Raw genomic sequence first — 24,523 nt, 5'->3', positions numbered from 1 at the left:
TAGATGGTAGTCATAGATTAAATATATACGGTGGTAAGTTCTTTAATCTGAGGTGGTAAGTGTAGGTATATTACAATAATGGTAACCAAAGCATCATCATTGTAACATATAGGTCATGGACTCCACAACGAGGGGCTGAGAGGGCTCTAGCCTGGGAGCCCGTGCTCAGGAGGAGCCCGGCGAGGCGAATCGACCAGATAAGTGAGATAAACACACATCACAAATTTGCTTTAATAGTAAAAAAAAGAATTTTCTTACAATACTATTATTTATAGTTATGTGGTTATACGAAACAATTCTTAATTGTTTATCAATACTCGACATCTCCATAATTCGTATGGATGTTTTAAAATATACAATAAAACACTAAATATACATATTATTGTTACCCCGTACATACTGCCTTTATTCTTAGCGATAAGAAGGGGGCCCCACCAAAGATCCTAGCCTGGGGGCCAGCTTCACGATGTGGGGCCTATGGTATAGGTATATACATACACTACAATATTAGTCATTATAATGTTGAATATAGGTAGGTACCTACTGATTAATGACAATTTTATATTATTCTATAGGAATCGTGTTTAGCAACTCGAGTTGCACCTTCCGTCATGTTTTATCTTATATAATTAATGATACTTCTTCTTCTACCCTGTCATGTCCTAATATTGGGGCATAGGGCAAGCATTGGCGCCACTTCCCTCGGTCCATCGCCATGCGCCTCCCGCCATGTCAGACCTGCAGCAAATAGGTCGCTTTTGTAGCACCGCTGCAGGGTGAGGGAGAGGCGGCCACGGCGATGGAACCCTTGAGGCTGTGCCATAAGGGTACGAAGTGCTGCACTCTTTGGCGGCATCTGGAATACGTGTCCCAGCCACGTAAATCGTCTCTTCGTGATAACTTCAATCACCGAAGGCTGCTGTGCTCACGAACTCGGGTATTTGTAACGCGGTCGTATCAATGTACCCCTAAGATTCGGCGGAGACATCGATTCTCAAAGCTCAAAAGCCGATAATTAATGATACACCATTGGTAATTTAAAATGCTATAATTACGTAGTTTGGTGATGATGGCTTGAAGTTTTTCTTAGAAGTAAGTATGGCCTAATGGCCCTTATGGTGGAGAAGGTTCAAAAGAAATCTTTGAGGATCCTTTGTTTGAAGCTGTGTGGATGCCATCCATGGCTTTATCCGATTGATTTATCTTAAGAACGCTTACACACTGTGTTCAACCAAATCGCTTCGGATATTGGTATATTCCTCCTGCGTGAGAACGAGTTTATGTGAACGATTTATAAATTCTTTGTTTTATAACTTCTTAAATAATTAAATGGCGTAGTTAGCTCTATCGGTGTACAGATATGTACTATATAAATTTTGTATTTACTCGTCTCTGTATAGGTACTTACTATTTTTTCTAATAGTTGCTGCATCTATTTCTTTATTTTTTAAACACTATTTTAATACTATTTCTTTGATTTTTTTAAAAATATTCTGTGCTCGTTTTGAATCTATAATCTGTAAAATTTGTTATATGTAAATTAATTTTTAATTAGAATCTTTATGGTAGGTATATGGATATGTTGTTTTTTAAGTTTGATTAATTAACAAACTGAAATATCCCAAATGAGACAGTAATATAAGTTATAAGCAGTGACGAGTGGTGGTAGAAGTAACATGCCTGCTGATTATGGGTGGTAGATAAAGTAAGAGTAAAGAATATTACAATTCTTGACGGTATACTTTGTTGAGATGAGGTTCTTTCGCCTGCGGCGCTGACAATCCTTGCCCACTTGCTCAATATACATCCACGTAAGAAGTTTAAAGTTTATTGTTGCATTTATACATCCAACGTACTACGTATGTAAAGAAAAAAATTAAGCATACTTACCATTTTTTCGGAAAATTATAGAGCGTTCCTGTTCGTGAAATTTTCCATTTCGAGCACTGATTGTGGCTAAGGCCAACTCAGTCTATCAGAAGGTTGCTCGCCTGGCTCTTACCTTAAGGGTCTTCCAGGTTACATTCCAGCCAGGTAGTCGAGAGCTACAGCGATTTCGGGGAATCGAGCCCAAAAGAAACAATATTAGGTTATATGTATTAATATGGTTTTTTTTTTTTTAAATATTTGAACCTATTGATTTTTATTATTTATACTTTTTGACAACTACCGTTTCGTAGTTGACCCACGCCTTCTTTGTAGCGAGTATATATACAATTTTAGTTAATAAATAAAAGTACAGAGCATTTTATTTGATCGAGTGGCAATAGACGGACATTTGGCTTAGCGGACTATAAGAAACATGAATGTGGCATCCATAGCTTCGCTCGAATTTTACCTTAAAGGGGTCCTCCATACACGTAAAAACGTGGAGGTATCACTTCTATAATCTATACCCATAATACCAGGTAGGTAGGTACCCTAAATAAATGATGTATTTTGTGATTTTGTCTGAATGCGAAAAAACATTGTTATAATAATATACTATTATCTCATATTGTCTTATTAGGAAACGGGAGAGAGCAATAAATCTAAAGGTGCTTTCTTCAATAAAATTTTTTATTTTTTATTATTAGACACATGGGTTGTCTAGAAATGCATTGTTGGGAAAAAATATAGCTAGCTCAATGCATTTCTAAGAACAAAATTTTAACTTGGCCAATTGTGGCACCCATTTGTATCGACATATTATGTAGGAACAATAATCAGGGATTTTCAACCAGTAAAATCATTGTTTAATAGAAAGATAATTATTTTATTATGTTTTTAAAATATTTTGAACCGGAACGCCATATGAAATATTCTGATGAGGCTCGAGAATTTTACGAGACATCTTGCTACCTTCTAGGATTCCACGAGAAGGAACGGTATATTCGAGGATTCCACGAGACGGAACGGTACTCTTGAGGAATTCACAAACCGGAACGGCGCTCCAGGGCGTTCTGCTCCATTTCGTGCGCTACCCATAACCATTAAAAAAATAAAATATGACAACTGCTAGAAAAATAAAAATAATTTAAACAGCCAATAATGTAAGTCACGTACAGTGTATGATAGACCCACGATGGCCGTGCGGCTTAAGCGTCGTGGGTTCCAGATTCGAATCCTGGATCTGGCAAGTTCACATATTGTTTTTCAATTTGTGTATGAGTCAGAGTATGGACCTAATAGGTTGAGCACGTCGTGGCTTTCATCCATTTTTCGTAAAAACAAAATCTGTGAATAGGATCGGACATGGTCAGAAAAAAATGTAGGTGCTTGCTCTTTTGAGGAAGTTTTTAATTGGGCACCACTGCGCAGATTGCATGAATAATAAAATTACAGATGATATTGTGTAAATGTTAAAAATCAAAAATTCGGGCCACATCGTCGAACTAACATTTAATGATCAGATAAAATATATTTATTCTATAAAATAATATTATTTCAAACATCTTTGTTCTACAGTGGCCCTCGTAGTCTAATGCGTAAGCTACAGGCTTCTCATCTGGAGCCTCTAGGTTTGATTCCCGGTGGGTTCACAACACATTTATGTGATTAATTCACTTCTGCTGCTACACTAATGTCATTGAGCCTCATGGCCTGTTAAAAATTGTTAAAAGAATAATGATAAAATTGAGAATAATGCCAAAATATGACTTCATAATATTAAGATATCTGTAGTTATAGCACTTTTTCATAAATTCTCTTATGATTATTTATGGTCAAATATATTCGGTTAAACTTTCTCCTGGTTTTTGTAATTCGGTAATCATAATTTAGGGAACATCGCATCAATACGCAATGGATATGAGTATTTGCCAGAAAATAAATCTACAGTAGGATCTCAATATATTGGACTAATGCGGATGAGGGGTGTCCGTTAAAGCCGAAAGTACATTATATAAAACACAAACAAAATATATATATTTATATCGGATCTAAACAGCCTACCTCCACCCTTCGCCACTGCTATATGGTAAATTAATTAGTCTATGTCAACCAAGAATAAAAATAAATATGGTACGCAATGATTTTTCATAGAGTTTGAGGTAAGTACCTACTTAAAATGGTAGGAGACAGTATTTTGACTAGTCTGCTTAAGGGCGGCACTCAATCTAGAGACGTCTCTGGTCACGCCACGCCATTGATATTTTAACAAGTAATTCAAGTATCTACATGATATCACAGAACAGGAAGTTTCAATCAGTGCACAGCAATAACGATAAATAAAATTAGCCAAAGCTAAATTAAGTACTTATAATAATAAAATAGATTACAGGGAATACAATTCTTGCTAAATACAATAAATTTCCAGTTGGGCTAGTAAGGTCGAAGACAGAGAAATGGTACAAGTAATTGGTAAGCGTCCTTGAATTGGTCGGAATGGTGTGCAAGAGAGAATATGGCTTCAAATTATTTATTCCACGAGACGGAGCGATAATTTTACCGATTTCACGAAGAGGAACGGCGCTCCGGTGCGTTCCGGTCCATTCCGAGCCCTGTGTCTATGTCGAAAGTTTGACATCTCAAGAGTTATAATGAGCAACAGCCTGCAAGAATGATTACTTAGGTATTTACTTCATCCTGTCACACACCAGTTTTGGGGCAAAGGACAAGCACATTATTGTGCCACTACCCTCGGTCGATCGCCACATATCACACCTCCTGACACGTAAGACCTGTAGCGCGTAGATCACTTTTGTAGCACTGCTCCAGGGTGAGCATCCTCTCCTCTGGCGATATCCAGAACACATTTTCCCAACCGCGTGAAGCATCTCTTTATGATTACTTCAATCAGCGAGAGCTGTCGTGCCAGCTCACGGACGCAAATGTTTGTAACATGGTCGTACCATTGTAAGAATGATATAGCCACTTTACTTTCCAACCTTCACAGCTATAAGAAGGTATACAAAGAAACAGTGACAAAAAGTCCCTGTTAGAGGGAGGTAGATTTTTTTTACCATGTCCGATCCTAATAAGTTCATATGGGCCTCCACAGTGTGGAGGTTTGTAATAAAACATTTTTGTTCTTTACGGGAAAAGGATGTTAGCCACTTGCTCAACCTATTAGGTCCATACTCTGACTCCAAAAACCATAAGTGTATTTGCCAGACCCATGATTCGAACCTGTGGCCATCAGCATTGTAAGCCGATACGTTATAGGCAATGACATTAATATGGACGAAGCATCTGGAAAAAATAATGAGTATAATGACACTCACTTTTTTGTCGGGTCTGCCGAATGGCATAATCTGAGTGTTCTAACGCCATTACAATAAAGGTGATATTGCTATAAATTCCCGATGCGTGATATCACATAATGGAAATTGCGTGACGTCTACTTATACACGTGCGAATATCGCTATGCGCGAATTTACTTGCTAGCTACTGTATTGAGTGCGTTATCCATTAATAATGTCATTGGTTATAGGTATCCGAAAAAAGGTTCTAGGACAAACATACTTGATGGACATGAAATTGAATTTGGTGTCAATAGTAGTTTATTTACAATAGATATTTTACAAAAAATACCAGGCTCAGGATCGAACTTGGACTCACGCCATGACTCGAGCCATCCAACATAATATTATTATCCATCCATCATATTAATACTTATAATAAGACATCAACACATTCTTTTTGCAAAACCATGAATACCTAGTATCAGCATCATAGTTAGGTATACCCCAGGGATCGGCAAACCGCGGCTCGCGAGCCACATGTGGCTCTTTGGGTATTGGCGTGCGGCTCATTGCCAAATTCCCAATTCACATTTTTTTACAAAAAAGGTGTGATTGTTGTCGTTTTAAATCCGCCCATTGCAATAGTCGACAAATTAAATTTTTCTCCATTTCATATTGACACGAGCACTTTTGAAATATTTTTTTTGTGGATTTATCAAGCAAAGAGTTATGTAGCTCCAAATTTGTAGGTCTTGCCACCAAAATTGAGGATTAGAAGAGAGAAAAATGCAATTTAATTTCACAACACAGCTAAAACACTAACAACAAACACTAAAAGATCTACATAATAAGGTAGATAATACGATGAACAATATAAATAGCATTTAGAAAAGCCAAATAACCGATGAAAATTGAAAACTACAAGTTACATATCAAACATACAGACACTCTCCAAAGAAATGCAAGGAAGGTCATTGTTCACATTAGTTTTAAGGAATGCGTGAAAATTGTATGTACTTAACTCATTTTCTGTAAAAATTATATTTATAATGTCTTCTTAAAATAACAATAATAAAATCTTCTTCACTTGATAAATAAACATTAACATTCACTGAAATAAAACATATTTATAAAAATACATGTATGGCTCTCGAAATTTTTTTTGAGCGTTGTGATACTCATATTTGGCTCTTTTGGTCCAAGAGTTTGCCGACCCCTGGTATACCCGTTTACTTGTTCATGGATACGTAATATCGCAACCATACCAAGAAAATTCACCTATAAACATGTATTATCCTGCAAGTTGCAAAATTGCATGCATGAATCAAAAAAGTTCTTAAGCTTCTGAATTATCACGCGACAGTTGGGATTTCTTCGATATCTGCCCCTGCACAGTAGATTGATGATTGACGAACCTGCCAGGAAAAAAACGAACTACACCGTGCAGAGACTCATTTTGATGTTAATCGATTTTCACGACCTGTAAAATAGTACCATAAAACGATAACATCGCGTCTCTACTTAATCTTGGAAAATGAGATTGGCGAGACAGTCAGCACATGTAAACAGTATCGTGATAATTTAAAATATACACTATTATTGCAAGTAAACCCATGCACGTGTACAGGCGCTATTGTGGAAAAGTACCGATACCAGTGTTGTGTCGGAAGAAATTATTCAAGTAGGTACCAATGTGTAAAAGGTACTTATTGATTCATTCAAAAATATTGTCAGTAGCTTCAATACATTATAGGTACTTACATAGTAAAATAAATACTATGTATATTGTATGGAAATATGTAGGTATCTATATAAGTACCTATCCATCTATTTTCTGGCCTACCGACCTCACATAAATGATCGTGCCATGTGTATGTTAGAGCAATTTATTTATTTAATATGCCATAAATTGAATAATGGATTTGTTTCTTTGCTAACTGCTGACCTGACTGAGTGACCTTCAGCTTTGTCACTGGAAGAAAAGTTTCATTGATCCGATTCCTTTGAGCAAAACAGTAAATACCTACGTACTAATATCCATTATGTTGACTCCACTTAGGTAGTGAGTATTAGGTCGGAACCGGCTTCTGATGGTCTTATAACTAGGTGAGCTTAAATTTAATATGATGTAACATGAATATTTAGTTGTATTTTATGCATTTGTACAAATTTGATTAGTAGGTACCTACATACTGACACCAAATGTTCGAACGCACTGAAACTCAGCGACGCGATGCGTTTAGGTTTAGGTTGTGATGATTAGAAATTATTGTCACTTGCTACTCACCCAGAGATGTCCCTTGGCAAAGTGCCGCCCCCGTTCATTATTATTTTTAGTTTCAAATTGTCTGAAAACTTGTACATATTTACCTATTTTATTATTTATTTCGGATATCTTAAACACTTAAACAGACAAATACACCAAAAATCCTTCAATTGGCATACACACCATATAGTGATAATTATTTGAGTCATGGCTCCCACATCCTGAAGCGGGCCCCTAGGCCAGGATCCAACGTTCCCTCTAATTTTTATATTGTGTGTGCGGATCAGCAACGCATCTGAGCAGTGGCGAAGTGACCCGGTGCGGTAAATTTATATACCCCCCCCCCCACAAACACACATACAATATTTTTTCATTTAAACTTAAATTTTTAAGGTGTTTATTAATTTCAGTGATTTAATAGTATTTTATTATTTATAGTAAATAAAAAAATAGGAAATAAAGAAAAAAAGTATTCGTTGATAAAATATGTTAAATACTAAACGGTTAAATTTATATCGCTGCTATTTAATGATAATAAATAATGTTTTTCACATCTCTCCTCTCAGAGAGAGGTATGTGGGACATTTATTAGGTGGTCATTGATAAACACTAAAATACGTATCTTCTTTTCATATATTTTGGCATGCGATAGAATGGGAGGAATTTAATGATCCCACTCGACGTAAAATTTCACTTGCGTGCCGCGTTAGTCGCACTTGTCCTTCCCCTTCCGAGAAATGGGTCGAAGAATTATTGTGCATGTAACGGTTTCGTGCATTCGAGAAAAACTAAAATCTGGCAAAGAAAACTTTCTTTTACAATATTTTTGTGTGAGGACTGTGCGGGGAATGAAAACATGTGTGCGGACATATTTTTGAAGGTTCCCTGTAAGGTGTGCGCGTATCATTGCCCCCTACCTAACACTAAAGTCAAGGGCAATCTGACGATCTACAGTGGCGTGGAGCTGTGGAGTATCAACACACAATAATCAAAAATTGCATCGCATAACCATACAATTTAAAATGGTAATAATCCCGAAGTAAAATAGCGCCGCAGGCAACTTTTTTACTATTAGAGCATATTTAAGATGTGTGTTTATCTCGATTATGTGGTCGACCCGCCACAACGGCCCCCCTGAAATCGGGCCCCTAGGCTAGAGCCCTGTCATACCCTCCCTTGTGGGGCCATGATTGGAGCATTTCCACGAAATCTACTCTCAAACAGTTAGTACATAGTCAAACATATTAAATAATATTATATAGAATAATAGAAATAAAATTTTTCATCATAAAGTTCATTTTATGTATATAATTGAATAACATATATTTTTTAATAGTAATATCATTAAAATGTTTTTTTCGGACTTTCACCACCCCTTGAATCCTACCGCCCGAGTGTTTCACACCCCCGCTTTGCGCACCCCTGAATATTTGAGTAAAACTAAAAATATGTACCTAATAATAGTTAGAAGTGAAATTAAGCAACATTTACCATACGATTGAATAATAAACTATATAAGTTATTTCGTAGCACCTACTTTGTTCATCATTTCTGGGCATGCTCCGCATCTACAGCATCTATGGACTACACGCCACTGGTAGGTAGCTAAGTGAATGTATGTATTTTGTATACCTACCATAGTCCAAGTAAATAGGTACGTGTAGTGTAGATAATATAGTATAGGAAGGTACATTGATACGAAAAAAATCAAAATTATATTAGGTATTTCTTTTTATCGCCGCGGGAGCTAAGCCACTTGGTTCCGCCCCTGTATCCATCTACATCTACGTTTACGTCATCGGAATTTTAAATCATAATATTATAATAATTTAATTGTGCGATTTCTAAGAATTCTCCAAACTAAAGTTGTATGTAAAGCAGTTTAACCGGTTTGAATAAATAATAATATGGATCACGAAAGATAATATTTTTTTTATATAAGTACAGCTTCTATCTATACAATAATATTATAATATCGCATCATAATATACGTACAATATACATCACCGGATTTTTGCTTGAATTTTACACCAGATTCAAGGGACAAAATTAAAAAAAATGCGGCCGTACTATTTTTAGCACTATTTAGTTGGTAATAACATCGAATACAATGTGGTAAATGGGGCACCCCAACAAAAGCGCCCGGACATTGCCGCCCAGACATCGCCGCCAAACCAAATGCGCCCGTACAAGTCAGTACACGTTAATACTGCCCGGACAAAACCGCCCGCAAAAAATACAAAAATATATTATAAAACAAGTGCTTTTTTGGTTTTTCGAATTGCGTATCGATAGAAAATTACATACTTTTACGATAATCAGTGAAATTTGAGATTTAATACGTTGCAGCTTTTAGTAGTGTAATAACCTAATAACTAAGGCCCGGATTTATATGCTAGTGCATGTTTTGTAAGGGTGTATGCACAGCTATGAGAGTTGCACAGAAATCTGTTTTGAAAGACACAGAATCCAAAAATAAAATTTTATTGTGCATATAAATGCATATTTGAGACATCAGTGCATATTGCATAAATAAATGTATATTTTAGAGCTTTTGAATTTATAATTTTTTTTTTTTTTAATTATTTTATCGAAATATAACTAAGTTAAAAAGGTGGATAGTTTATATGCACTTGCATTTTTAATGCCATCTCCGAGCTGTGGATTTATCAGAAAAAGTGAAGTCAACTCAGGCAGTATTATTTAAAGTTTGCCCATCACCTCTATAGACGTTGAGAGGTCATTTTCCGCATATAAACAAAATACTAACCTATGCGGGAAAATTTAATGCCAGAGCATAATATTGAATAACAATAACTTAAAATTATCAGCTTTTAACACGCAGTTAATGCCTTTGTATGGGGTAGTATTTCTTATTTAGAATATTTAAGAAGGTTAGCACACAATATTTAAATTTAATTTTAAATAATTCATTTTTTTTTATTCGTACTTATGTTTTTTTTTACCTAAAATATAATATTATGTACAAATAAAAATTGTCTCATTTCTAAACTGTTTTGGCGGCAATGTCCGGGCGGTAATGTCTGGGCGGTAATGCCCGGGCGGCTTTGTCGGGACCCCGGTAAAGGCAGTGTACAATAATTTATTATTGAACAATATTTCGATCGCATTGAAATCAAATATATACTTTTTTGACATAAGTATAGTAAAAACATTACAAATTATTAATTTAAGACGTTCACAACAGGACGTTTAAAAACAAAGAAAGAAGAAATATTATTAAAACAGTATAGGCATGGCCCCAAAGAGATTAGTCTTCAATCTCTTTTCATGGCCCCCACAAAGGGGGGGCTGACAGGGCTCTAGCATAGGGGGCCGGCCTCAGGGGGGCCGGCGGGATGAGATAAACACATGACAATTTGACTTCAGGAATACCTATTAACATTTCAAAATATGTGATTGTGCAATGCAATTTTTGATTATTGTGTTTCAATGCTCAACAACTTCATAACTTAAGTGTGTATTAAAATATACAAAAAAACACTAAAAACACGCTGAATACGCTTAATTTGACCTCGAACACCCTTTGAAAAACACTGGGAAGGGTAAAGGGAGGTACGCTGGAGATCCGACATAAATGTGTATTATTTTTGTCGGATTTTCACAGCCCAGCACTGTTATCTTTTAACTAATATTAGTAGTATATTTTTATGTAAATATCCAATGACGTCCCGTGGGGGTAGGCAGATTGAGCGTCGCTTAGGGGCGGCAGTAACTCGAAAGGCGGCAAATCGAGAAGAATCATTTGGTTTACATATAAATCGCTACCTAAACTTAGTAATAACGAAAATATCTTCCCATTAAAAAAATAAGCTCACTGGTTGGAAATAAAATGTATTATTTAACTTAAAAGGTTTAACAGGGCTTTCTAACAGTTTTGTCGGGTTCGAGATGTCTAGTTTACTTCCGTTGCCCTTCGAGTCCTTGGTGACCAGAAAAGACATGTGCAGATTGTCCAGATGGCCATCGAAACTAAAGATGCACCCCCCTCTTACAGAGCGTCCCACCTACCGCTCCTGCTCCTGCTTTAGTCTGTAATCCGTATCGAAGGGTTGCACCGTCATTATATCGATTATCGATATGGGGCGGCATTTTGGCGCTGCCTAGTGGCGGCATCTTGTCTAGGGACGTCACTGTAAATATCGGTATAATTTAATACTTAATTGCATGACAGGTTTTAACTGTTTCGAGGCCCCCTTTTAAATCTTCCGACGAATCGATTGAGTCATCTGTGTCGAAGAACGCCGCCGCTGTTGGTACACATTGCTTTCATCACGTCCCCCGCATCGTAGGAACCTAGTTACGCCACGGTGCGTTTGGTCACGAATTATTCCGTTGAGATAAATAACAAAATGAGCGTATGTATGATCTGTACGAATCTTCAGATGTGAGTAGGTACCTGTTTTATGAATAATAATTTATTGTGATAAGTCGCAGTTGAAGTGAAGACCCCGAGAGGCGCGCGTCGATCTTTGTTTTTTGGACATTTTTTTTTCAATTATTGTTTAATTAGACCTCGCAGTTTATTGTTGATACAACGCCGTGAAAAGCGAGTTAACAAAATGAAGTTGTTCGTCCTTTTTGGATTATTTGTGGCAGCATACGTCACTGAAGGTAAAATATTATATAGTTTTTATTCGTATAGATTTTGACTGTTATCCAAAAATGAGCCGTTCGCCGTATCACACTTCACCGTGATAATAATATCGTCACTGTTCTGGCAGAAGACACTAATTCTAAAAAATGACATATTGAGTTAGTTATACCAAAATGTTCCTTATTTCAAACTTTACCGTGTGGAAACCTTCTTAATAAATAAACAGTCTTTATTTTAAAGTCATCCTTTTTACTATTACTTAATAAACTCACATGATAGACCATTTCAAACATTTTAACAACTTCAAAGTCAAAATTCTCAAAACTAGTATTCTCCAGTTAGTGTGTTCTGCCAGAACAGAGACGATATGTTGTATCGGAAATATATGGCCCTTATGTTAAAGACCGTCCAACCTCTTTAGGTCGTACAGTATCTACTGACATAAAATTCAAGTCTAAATAAAATACGGTTTTTGTCGGTTTATACTTTACAGGAAGCCAATATTTGAAAATAGCCGATATACTGGATTATTTGTTTGGTTAGGCTAGGTTTTCATTCTTGAATTCATGAATTTTGCCAAAATCTGTAGAACTTTGCCACGGTGAAATTTTTAACGTACAATTTACAATAATATGTAACCGTAGTCCTGGGGACACGTTAATTTTGTGGGTCACAGATTCGGACCCCGGGGGAATGGTAATCACATACCTACCTAATTGTTGATTTTTTTTCCAATGTGTTTTTGATCGATAGAAAGAGAACCGAATTGGTTATACGTATGGATAACAACCATGTTTGTGGCTTATAACTAATTGTTTTAAATCGGAAAAGTTATAGGTAAATATGTAAAATTCAAAAGCTCCTGCACCTGAAATCAACAATTAAATTATTAAAGCTCGGAAAACCTTTTTAAAAAAAGGCTCTCAAAGCGTGTGCTGAAGAGAAAATTTTCGACTGTCTGCTCAGTAAGCTAAAAAACGTCTTTTCACACCTAACAATTTATTTTCTTAAAATCCATGTATCTGTCATTTTGATGCTAAAAGGAAGACCCATAAAAATTACAGTAAGTAATTTATTATTCTAGAATCTAGAGAATTTTGGTAAAACAAAAAAAAACAATCAAGAATATTCTTAATTCTCGGATCCTGAGAATATAAAAACTCGAGAAAACATAACTCATGACTAAATGAGTAAAAAAATTAATTAGGTACTTTTTAATGTGTGTGATTGGATCCAGGCCATGGATACAACGAGTTGATTGCGAACCAATGACTAACAATCAAAAACTAATCCTTCAATCCTTTAAATAACTTCAAACTGTGAATGTCCAGAATATACCCACAGCAGGCTCAATCTTGGACATATGCTTTGAATGTAATATCTTACAATGTCTAATTATGTATTATAACATCAACATCGTATGCCAAATAACAAGGCCGACTATAATACTAAACCATGGCAGTGAATTGCGAATTACGATGTTAATGCTTTTTATTGATACTTTTTTAATTCAATGTGGTAACCTGTTTGCAATAAATAAAGATTTTCGATGGCATATTTCATTCAATTTATTACAATATGCAACAATCATCATTTTCTTCTAACATTTTACCCAGGGAACTCAGAAATAATGGGAACTGAAATACCCAACGGGTAAGGCGATAGCACGTAACCAGGGAACTCAGAAATAATGGGAACTGAAATACCCAACCGGTAAGGCTACGGCTAATGCGGCTCTGTGTGTGATGCGAAGGTAATTTTTTGTGAGCCCACATATTTACTCACACTTATAAAATCCTGCTTCAGTTTGAAACGTTTCCAGGATAGGGGATGAGAGTTCTATTTATTTTTCTTTTCTGTGCAGGTAACCGTCTCGAGTAAGGAAGAACCGGGTTAAACTTACACACGTGTCAAGAATACGTTGTACTTACGTCGAATACTGAAAACTGCTCTCGGTTTATGCATTTACGCTCATTTAATGTTGGTGTATTACACACAATATTGCACGTGCATAATGCGTGCTTCATTTTCGTAGGACACTCACACATTCAAAACCCCTGCTTCAAAGTGCGGCGTATTGAATATAGCCTATCGGTATTATATTTATTATCTGTTCTGTCCACCACTGACCATATCGACTGCTTAATCTGCAAACCGGTTTACTCCATTTGGGAAAATAGAAAATAGAAGAAGGAGAAAAAACTTAATTTAACTATCGAGCGGAATTTAACAATTATTCCAAAATACACCTGAATTTATTTTACAAATAAGCTGCACTATGAATTAATACACTATTTTCGCTTCCCTTTTATATACATAAATAAAGAAAATTTATATAAATACAGGCGGACCTCGACTTTCGCACAATTCGCTATTTCACACATTTAAAAAAATCGTTTTTTTTAAACTTCGCGCTGTGGGGTAAAGACATCCCTCTCTCGCTCGCTCATAATGAAGTGCATTTCTTGCATCACTTGCATCCTGCTCGCACCTGTCACTTTGCTTGTGAGCTAGCTAGGATAGGTTTAGTCTTGTGCAGGAGCGTGTGCAGGCGTGTTGTGTAGTGCGTTTTGCTAATTGAAATATTTCACCCTAAAAATTTATAAACATGAGTGATAAACGGAAAAACTGCAGTGTTGATACGAACAAAAAGAAATCAAGGACTCATAAACTTCACACGATCGAGACAAAGATGGAAATTATTAGACATTCTGATAGCGGTGAATCTTTTGCTTCAATCGGACGTTCGTATGATCCAAACAGGTCTACGATATGTTATGGAATACGTTCAAAATTGTGGACATATATCCTTAAAGATTGCTTCCAAAAGACACGGCATAATTATAGATGAAATAGAAAAATCTTTATCATCATGGTCGATGACCAACATCAAAAAGATGTCCCTCTGAGTATTTCAATTATTCAAGCGAAGGCTCTTAGTTTGCACAAAGATTGGAAGGCTGGATTAAAAGAAGATTCTAACACGATTTTTCAAGCAAGTAACGGTTGGTTTAACAATTTTAAAATGAGGTATTCTTTTCATAATATTTAATTCACTGGAGAATCGGCTGATGTGGATAAACATGCTGCAAAAGAATTTATTTTCTCATTATCCAAAATTATTGAAGATGGAGAATATTCCTCTAGCCAAATATTTAATGTAGATGAGACAGGTTTATTTTGGAAAAAAAAATGCCTAGTCGTACATTCTTATCTAAGGAAGAATCAGTTGCCCCTGGATATAAACCTTCTAAAAACCGATTGACATTGCTTCTTGGAGGAAACTTAGCTGGTGATTTAAGAGTGGCAAACAGTTAACTATTGATAACTTTTTAAGGGAAATACCCGCAAACCCCACTTAAACGTGTCTCTTAAACATCTTATATTTACTTGATAAATAAATATTTCAAAATACACACAATTTTTTTTTTTTTACTTCCCTCTACTTTCGAACATTCAACATTCGCACACATTTTCAGGAACCAATTATGTGCGAAAGTCGAGGTCCTCCTGTAGTGGAGTTGTTCCATTTACGATATTAGAAACTTGGCATCTGCAGTTGGCTGTTTTGCGTGAAGAACGATAACGCATTTATTAATAGGTTTAGGAGTTTGAAATTTTGTGTGAACATAGAAGACATGCTTTGTAACACAATGCTATCAAAATCTCATTGTTGGTCAAAAGTGCAGTTAGCTGGTTTGCAAATTAAGCAGTCGATATTGCATTCGAAGTATGAGCAATAACTAGCACTACTGTCGAAATTTACAGTGTCCTGACACTGCTTGATTATATAGTGGGCCTTGAGCAAAAATCAGAAGACAAAGACTGCATTTTATAACTCTATTTAAATACTGTTTGTTCTATGGTCAAGTTTTTCTTTATTAATTTTATCAGACGCGGAAACACGTTGTAATTTATTACAATAACAATGTGTTTATTGTTTTATAATAATTTTAACAACATTGTCTTTTTATATAGGTATAACGTATATAATAATCATGTAACTATAAAATATTATGAAATAAAATGCGTTTTCTTATTAGATTCTTATTAGAAGTTCGAATCAAACCATAACCATAAAAAATCAGTTATTGTAATGCCATTGATCATTTTTTACACAATATTCATATTACTTACTTATATAATTATTATTGTAAATATGAATTGCAAAAAAAAAAAAATACCTAACATTGACGCACGTTTCGTGTTTACGATTTATTAATTGTGATACTATTTGTTTTTCCAGGTATTCGGCTTGATGGATTTCGAGGTAAGCTCAATTAAAAGTATAATAATTATTTAACAAGATGTGTTACAAATGGCTACGTAATGTTTACTGCTATACACATACATGTTATACATTCTAAGGACAGTTCTGTTTTTTACACATTACACGTCATATTAGTATAATAAATATAATAATTATACCCCACATACTATGTGGGGTGGGCATTGCTCGAGATGGACTGGCGCATGCGCATACCGGAGCGCCTTTCTTCTCGTGGAAAAAGTAAAAATTGCGTCCCTGTCCATGAATTATTAAGAGCATAATTAGGGTGATTCATGAATATGTTTTACGATATTATTAAAGTACACTAACGATTATAAATAATACAATCTTTGCAAGTACAAAACAGTGATTTACCACTGCTAATGGGCAAAATATAAATGAATAAATGAGAATGATAAATAACACAAACGCCTCCAAACCAACCGCCCCGCACCACACTCGGTCTTAATTGAGCGATCACGAGGCGCTACGTTCGTTTGATGTGAAGAACGCCTGGTAATGTCTCAAGAACAAATACCAAAGACTGAGGTTGCCACGCTCTCAAGTGAGCTTCGACTGAGTTTACTGATTTTACTCTAACGCAAAATGCCGGGGGAGAGATATATAAGTATAACAAAAAACGAAGCTAATCATACGGACAGCAAAAAACATGTTAAGAGATCTTCACCCCGCAGTAAGACGCCGCAAATTTTCTAAAAGCAAGATAATTATTGGCCTTTGTGGTGACCAGGTCGGACGGCCCGATGGACCCAATAGCTGGTTAGACCAGTGGCTCTCACGTGCGGCCACCAGCGCTTTACAGAATAATATTTCAAAAATTTATTTATAAAATTGGTTGAATACACACGACTTGTCTTAAATTTCTTTCCACGCTCAAATGATCCATAATGTGTTCTTGTGGTGAGATCATGTGGAAATTTCTGCCGGTATACAATTTCTCGCATTTGAATGTCTTTTGCGGCTCGCATTGGAAAAAAGGAGTACCTATTGGGGAATTTCCATTTGCATTATTTTCAAATAAATAGATATGTGTCGCTAGATTTAAAAATGAGCCAAGTCCATAATAGATGAATATGAGAAAAACAGCTTTTTGTTTTCTCAAATACACAGTCACAAGGGTGAAAGTTTATATTATTTCGAGTATAGAATATTTAAAATTAATAAATTTCACATTTTGACAATGCAGAAATGTTAGAAAGCAGTAGTTCTTCAGCAATAAAGTCAAAAATACCTAAAGGTGGACTTGGCTGATTTTGAAATGTAGCGACACATAAATGTACTAACATGCTCAAATATCTTTTATTAGATGGACTTGTTTATAAATAAATTGTTCCATTTCTTTGTGAATAAAATTTAGCTTAATTTTTTCAATCACAACAAAAGTGAAATTTGGTGCAGCCACCAGACGTTTCCATAATTATAACTGTCAATGTCAATATTGTGCGGCCACAGTTAAATTTCACATGAGAACCACTGGGTTAGACCGACTTGAGCATCTCTTCCCTCTCGGAGCACATTCTCGGACATTTCCAGAGGATGTGGTTTGCATCCTGTTTTCTCCGCTCCTTTTTTTAATTTTTGATTAATTTAGGCTCTATCTCTATAAAAGAAGGTTTTTGACATTTCTTTATGATGATAAACCATTTCGAAATAATACATCTTCCCAGTGACGCACGCATGGTCGAGTGCCTTGAAGGACCGCCAGAACTTCTTCGACATCCCGCGCAACGTGAACGATGCGGAAGCTGCAGGCTTCAAAGAGGTGCCACGTCCGGGGGAGCATAACATCGATATCTCCATGAGGTGCCTCGACAATGACGTGAGGGTCTGCCCTCTTTACGATCGCAATGGCTACATTGCTGGGATACAGATTGCGGTGAGTGCCAACTTTACTTTATTCACAAATCGTGTATTGACTCTTGCGCCATAAAAAATGGATAGGTATCTCATGATGAAACCTATGTAGTCCAGACCAAGACCATATTATGTTAGTAACGTTGTTCTCCAAAACAAAATTACTGAATATACATTGGTCATGTAAATGTACGTAGGTATATGTTCGGAAAGAAATTGATACAACTTTATAGTTATCTACCTCATGGGCCCCTCATCCTGAAGCGGGTCCCCAGGCCAATACGTTTAGCAGGCCCCCGAACCTATCCATAAGGTTGAGGACAATGTGATGTTCAACAGCAGTGTTCCCCAAAAAAGTTCCGCGAGGTAAAAATTAAGGGTATTACATGTATTTTTAGATTTTTAAATAAATCCTCTTGAATTATTGAGTTGTCGGCACAGATCATCATATTGTCAGGGCTCGAAATGGACCGGAACGCACCGGAGCGCCGTTCCGGGTCGTAAAATCGGCAACATTGTCGTTCCGTCTCATGGAAAAAATAATTTTACCATTTGAGCTAGAATGGCCATAATATAATAAAAAATCGTATACTTATTTTTTAGAAAACACATGAAATTAGATAACTATGTTAATATTCTCATAAAACTACCGAGCGCTCCGGTTCGTAAAATTCTCCATTTCGAGTGCTGCATATTGTGGATTACCTACTGATCGCGACCCCCTTTTATGGTACCTAATTAAGTAGGTAACATGCGACCCTTCGCCATATTGGAAAAATAGCCATTTTATATTAGTCAGGAAACAGACTAAAAATAAAATTCTACACATGTATTAAATACCATTTAATTACATTATTCACCATATCACATCAAATTGCATCGTATCGCCACATATTTTTAAATGTTTAAATAAACTTAAACTCTAAGCCCTGGCCCCCAGGCTAGAGCCTTGTCAGCTCCCCTTTATGGGGACCATGAATTGTTTTATACTATGTTCATATTTGTTCACCGAACCAATGTATCTTGGTACCATTTTTTTTTTTCTTAAATATTATTTCTAATAGGAATGTTTCTGAGTTTTTTAGCATTGGGTTTCGAAAGCATTCTAGAAATTGATGAATTCAGGATTTAATATAAACTCAACACTGATTGCAATTATCTACAAATAAATAATTATTAATAGCCTTCGTCGATTAATGAACACATCCTGCAGGGGTATTCTAACATTTATCACTTAACTCCAAAATCAATAAAAAAGTGATAAATATTATAGATATTATGTCATATTCAGGCGCTTAATTATAGGAGTGGTATTTTTTAAGACGGCCGCCCATGACCGAGACCTGTCAAATGTCGTTGCGTAACACAGTTAACATGTCTTACTTTTGATTCCAAACGCATCCCATTAGAATCTCCAATTGAAGATCTTAGGCTGCAGACACACGGCATTGCAGTGGACGTGCGTCGACGCATGTTCTTGATTCCAATTAGAATCACAAACATGATTTGTTTTATCCAATTGGTGATTCTAATTGGATGCAATTGGAATCAAATAAGCAATGCCGTGTGTCCGCACTCTTAGTGGACATTTGGAATCGATGTGTTATTGTAGATAATCGCCTGTTTATGAAATTGGTCTGAGTGATATTAGTGTTAGCTACCTATCATATAATAGCCCTGCAGGATTCTTACTATTTTTATGCTTTTCCCGGATGAGTTTTAACCACACACCCATCCAAACCAGAGATGTTGCGTCGATTAATGCTTTTCTATTTTTTTTATCAAATTCTTGACTAATATTATTATATGTATAGTGGCCCTCCTTAGGTATCAGTCCAAACTATTTGTACTTATATAATAATATTAAAATTTCAGATTCCAGTTAGAGATTGTGATGGACTACCATATGACATCTCTACCAAAATGGTTATGAAGACCATACTGGGACAAGACTACTGGACCACGACAAGCCTCATCGTTTCTCCCGGTAAGCAAACGTGGAGATTTATATTTAGATAGGAATATTAGTAAGTATACTTTTTACTGAGTGCAGCATCTTACCATAACAGTTTACTGTATGTGCGCATCAGCACACCGTCCTTCTTATATAACTACATTTCATTTAATACTTAGGTACTTAATAAAATATATTCAGTAAACTTTCAATTAGTGTTTGCAATTCACTCATAATTTTTGGGAAATCACTACATTTTAAGATCTGTATTAATTATGATACTTTATTATCTAAAGGTCTATTCTTTGTTCCATAAATAATTGTTCAAGCTTAAAACTGGATGCAGAAACATACTTAGGTGTGTAAGTCCCTATGATACATGCCTAACTTTAAGAGGCCAATTTCGGAGACCTAAATTCAATAAGAAAAACATATATTATTCTTATTAGAATGTCTGAGAGAAAGAAAATGTGACATGTTTCGTGATACACGGCTGCTTAATGACGACAACTCTGCATTACGCTCCTAATTCCAAAAGATCCCCAAATTCTTTATTTTTGACCCTTAAGTGGTTATTATTTTCATACAATGGATGTATAAAAATGATTTTTTTATTGTTCATAGATACAATCCGCGCCGGTGGTCGGCATGGACCAATTGGCGAGACAATTGAAGGTATCTGGGTTCAGAATGGCCAGAGCCTGATGCAGATTCCACTCGGAGAATCAGAGCTGATGAGTCAGACTCTGTTCAAGAAACAAAATTGCATCCCCAACATGGGTAAGTCATTTATTGATTTATTACATTCAATGAAAAATAACAACAATTTTTATTTGTCATAACACGCTACAAAAATGTGTTCATGACAAAGCAAATCTCCAGCGATTACTGAATATAAAAATCCATTATATAATAATATTTATGATATGGCATATCTTATGCTAAATATCATTGCGATATCCATAACATTTTTCTTGAAATATCGACTAGGTATAGAAAGGAAAAAGGATGTAATCCACACAAATCATTACATTTTACAGGAAGCACAAAAACGTTTTTGTTATGGTTTTTGGTCAAAGTTAAAAAACAAAATAGATATAACCGTGACGTGCATGATAATTAATAATTTAGTTTTTATATTCTCAATCTGATAAAGTATTGAGTTAATTAGAGAAAAACCAACAAAAATGATGGTTAAGTCGTTTTTCGCACTTCAATTCCATAGTTTTTTTTGAAATTTCCAGTTAAAATTAGATAATAAATCAGCATTTAAAGCTTACGTCCATTGGACAAAATATGTATTTAGTCGTGGACAACGTTATTATCCAATAAAACCTATTTTGAGAAAACTGAGAATTATGTCCTTTTTCCTTTCTACAGTCGAATGTATATGTTCAAATTAAATATGAAAACTATCGATTGAGTATTCAATGTCACGGTCATTCTGTAATAGCATTGAATATTTACATTTTACATGATATATACATAAAAAGAAAAAAATGCATAATATTATCTTATAACTATTTCACATTATGTACATAATATATTGTGTAGTCAGATATCAATTAATCATTTATTTAAATTTTGTTTTGACCCTAGGAGAATATTTCTCTCTGAAATTAAGATATTTGTGTAAATATTATGACATAATTTATTCCGATAGTTTTGAAAATTATTATGATGAAAACGTGTAATCACGAAGCCGTTGAGATCAAGAGGTCAAGTAAACATGTTGATAATTATGAGTAGCCGTCAGCAAAATTAATGGTTCACATTTGGTTCAGAGTGCAAATATTTTTTTACTATTATCAACAAAGTCTACAAAAATAGAATGTGTAATACAATGCTATGTTAGCTATTAAAAAATAATGAAATTAGCTTACGTTTTAGTACACATTCTAAAGAAGTATATGTAATTAATTGCATGTTTAACTCCATTATAATGGTTTTGAAACAAAGTTATTTTTGTTAACTGAGCCAATTACTCAGCTTTCCACTTTCAGAATCAATGATTTTTTCAAAGCATTGTTTAAAGAATTCACCATTCATTTATTCATGCTGCTGATTGAAGAAATTCAGATAATAGATGATGAACCTTTTCCAACAAGTGTGTCAAATTTTATGCATCTTGAAAAACATAGTCGCGCATCAGATAAATTAAGTAAAAAAAAAACCAAAATACCTGCTTACATTTTAAGATATTTATTATCTGGTGTAAATTTATTTATTAGCGGTTTATAGTAGAAGATTTCGCGAAGGTAATTGAAGAGGCGGTATATAAAAGAATCCTTCATATTGTAGTTGTCAAACAATCGACCAAATTTGCTCGGAGACATATTAATATTACCAATGAATCAATGTACCTACCTGAACAAAAACGAACCAGAAATGCGAGTGAGAAAGCATTCAGCGATAGCAATATGCGTTAGAGTAAGATAGAATTTCTACGACTGAATTAAATATTTTTTGTACACATCACCGGTAAATATTGGTTTAAATGCTGAGTATGTATTGCTGAAATTTATTGTTTTTATGTTTAATATAAAGTTAGTTGTTTTTATTTTTAGATAATTTAGTAGAAAATATGGTTCACTATGTTGTGTTTAAATTTGGTAGCCGTACTGAGAAGCAACATGATGGTATAAGTTAATAATAATAAAATTGAGTTTCTACTGTGCGTTTTAGCAAGAAATACGGCTTCATATAGCTGTAACTATACACTCTCTTTATATTATTACTGTGAGAGACGATACTTTATTTTATAGGAACCCACTATTACTACAATATGACCACAGAGCTTGATTGCCACAAGACATTCCCCTACTTTGTTCTGGTCAAGGAAGGTCGTGCCATTGGATTGGGCTGGCAAATCATTGGACACACTGAAGAGCGAGACAGACCTTGGTTCGAAACACCACCATCCAGAGGCGTTGAGGTAATTTCAATTTCCACTTGTATCAGCCCACTATGGTGTCTGCTTTTGAAGCCGAAAGTCACAGGTTCAGAACTGACATGTAACAATTCAACATATTGGTGTTTGGATCCAGAATATGTACCTAATAGGTTAAGAAATATAAAGAATAAAATCTGTTAAGAAACTCTGTAGGGGGCCTTCAAGTATTGATTCTTTTCTTACCTGATACTGATATTTTGTGTTGTTTTTTCTGAAATAAATTTCTGACAGACACACATCATTTCATACCGATACTTGCAAGTACCAATACTTTCTTTCGATACGATGACGGGACTCTTAAGAAGTAGGCCAAGATTCATACCGGATTGTAAAGCCAACATAAAAAAAACTGTCATATCAAATAAAAGGGAGCTTTACTATTATTGTATATGACCTTTAGAAAATCATTATTTTTATCATCACTAATCAAGATAGATAGATATCTTCTAATCTGTATAGGTAATTCCAAATGGATGCAAGCCCGGAAACACAGGCCTAACCTTACCTTACGGGTGTGAAGAATCAGGAAACCAATCTCGAGTGTGGAAGAATATGCGATACACTTAAACACGTGTCAAGATACGCTTGTATTTCGTTCTGACAACTACTCTCGTTTTATGCAGTGACACTCATTCAATATTGGTGTATTTTAACGTAGCAACACACACTATTGCACGTCGATAATGTGTGGTTCATTTTCGTAGAACACACACATTCAAAACCCTGTGTCAAAATGTAGTGTATTGGGATACAGCCTATTGGAATTTTATTTATTAATCTGTTCTGTGATACAAGCGTTAAAATAAGACTTCCAAAAAGCGTAGTTACCTACGTAAAACACAATTTATTTAAAATATCGAAAAAAGGATACAATATTATGTAGTTTCATTGTAATTTCAAGAGGTAATTTATTTAAAAAATAATGTACAATTCTGATCAACAATTTAAATTATAAACAATTGAGCTAATAATGATAATCATTACTTATTCTTCTAGATGTCAATCCCATCAGCACCCCCATGTCTACAAGAATGGGCCAAGAGTTACGGAGTAATCTCTCTACACATGTACTACATCGAAAAGCCCTGGAAAATAAAGTGCGAAGATGGCGACAGCTTGCAGCCAATGTCAGTAGTCAACAAGTTCCTACTTACTTCTTCAAGATACGCCACCAAGGTTGTTGATGAGGCCAAGAAACTCTTCGGCGGTTAAACTAACATGACTATTTTGCTTTGATAATAATACAAGTGAAAGCTTTAAATCATTAAATTTCAACGTGTTTAAAAGATTGTTTAGTATTGTATGTAATAGAAATTAAGAATACTCATGTATGTAAGTAATCCGTCTCAAATTTTGGAATTAACACAGGATAATAAAACACAATTTATAAAAATATATTTATTAATACTTACCATAAACAAA

General features: G+C 35.1%; 1 protein-coding gene across 1 annotated transcript; it reads left to right on the top strand.

Annotated features, from left to right (window-relative positions):
- Positions 1-11,885: 11,885 nt before the first annotated feature.
- On the top strand, positions 11,886-24,494 carry LOC147071200 (uncharacterized). The gene is made up of 7 exons (XM_085948085.1): positions 11,886-12,066; positions 16,296-16,319; positions 18,008-18,216; positions 20,070-20,181; positions 20,773-20,928; positions 22,914-23,083; positions 24,098-24,494. Exons 1-7 carry the CDS (start codon positions 12,015-12,017, stop codon positions 24,311-24,313), a joined length of 939 nt encoding a protein of 312 aa, XP_085804211.1. The 5' UTR covers positions 11,886-12,014; the 3' UTR covers positions 24,314-24,494.
- The last annotated feature ends 29 nt before the right edge of the window (positions 24,495-24,523 follow it).

Source organism: Rhyacophila brunnea, unplaced genomic scaffold, assembly GCF_057557595.1.
Source record: "Rhyacophila brunnea isolate RB1 unplaced genomic scaffold, BYU_Rbru_1.0 scaffold_20, whole genome shotgun sequence".
NCBI lineage: Eukaryota > Metazoa > Arthropoda > Insecta > Trichoptera > Rhyacophilidae > Rhyacophila > Rhyacophila brunnea.
Note: the sequence above shows the minus strand (reverse complement) of the source record. Positions and strands in the feature narration are given on the sequence as shown.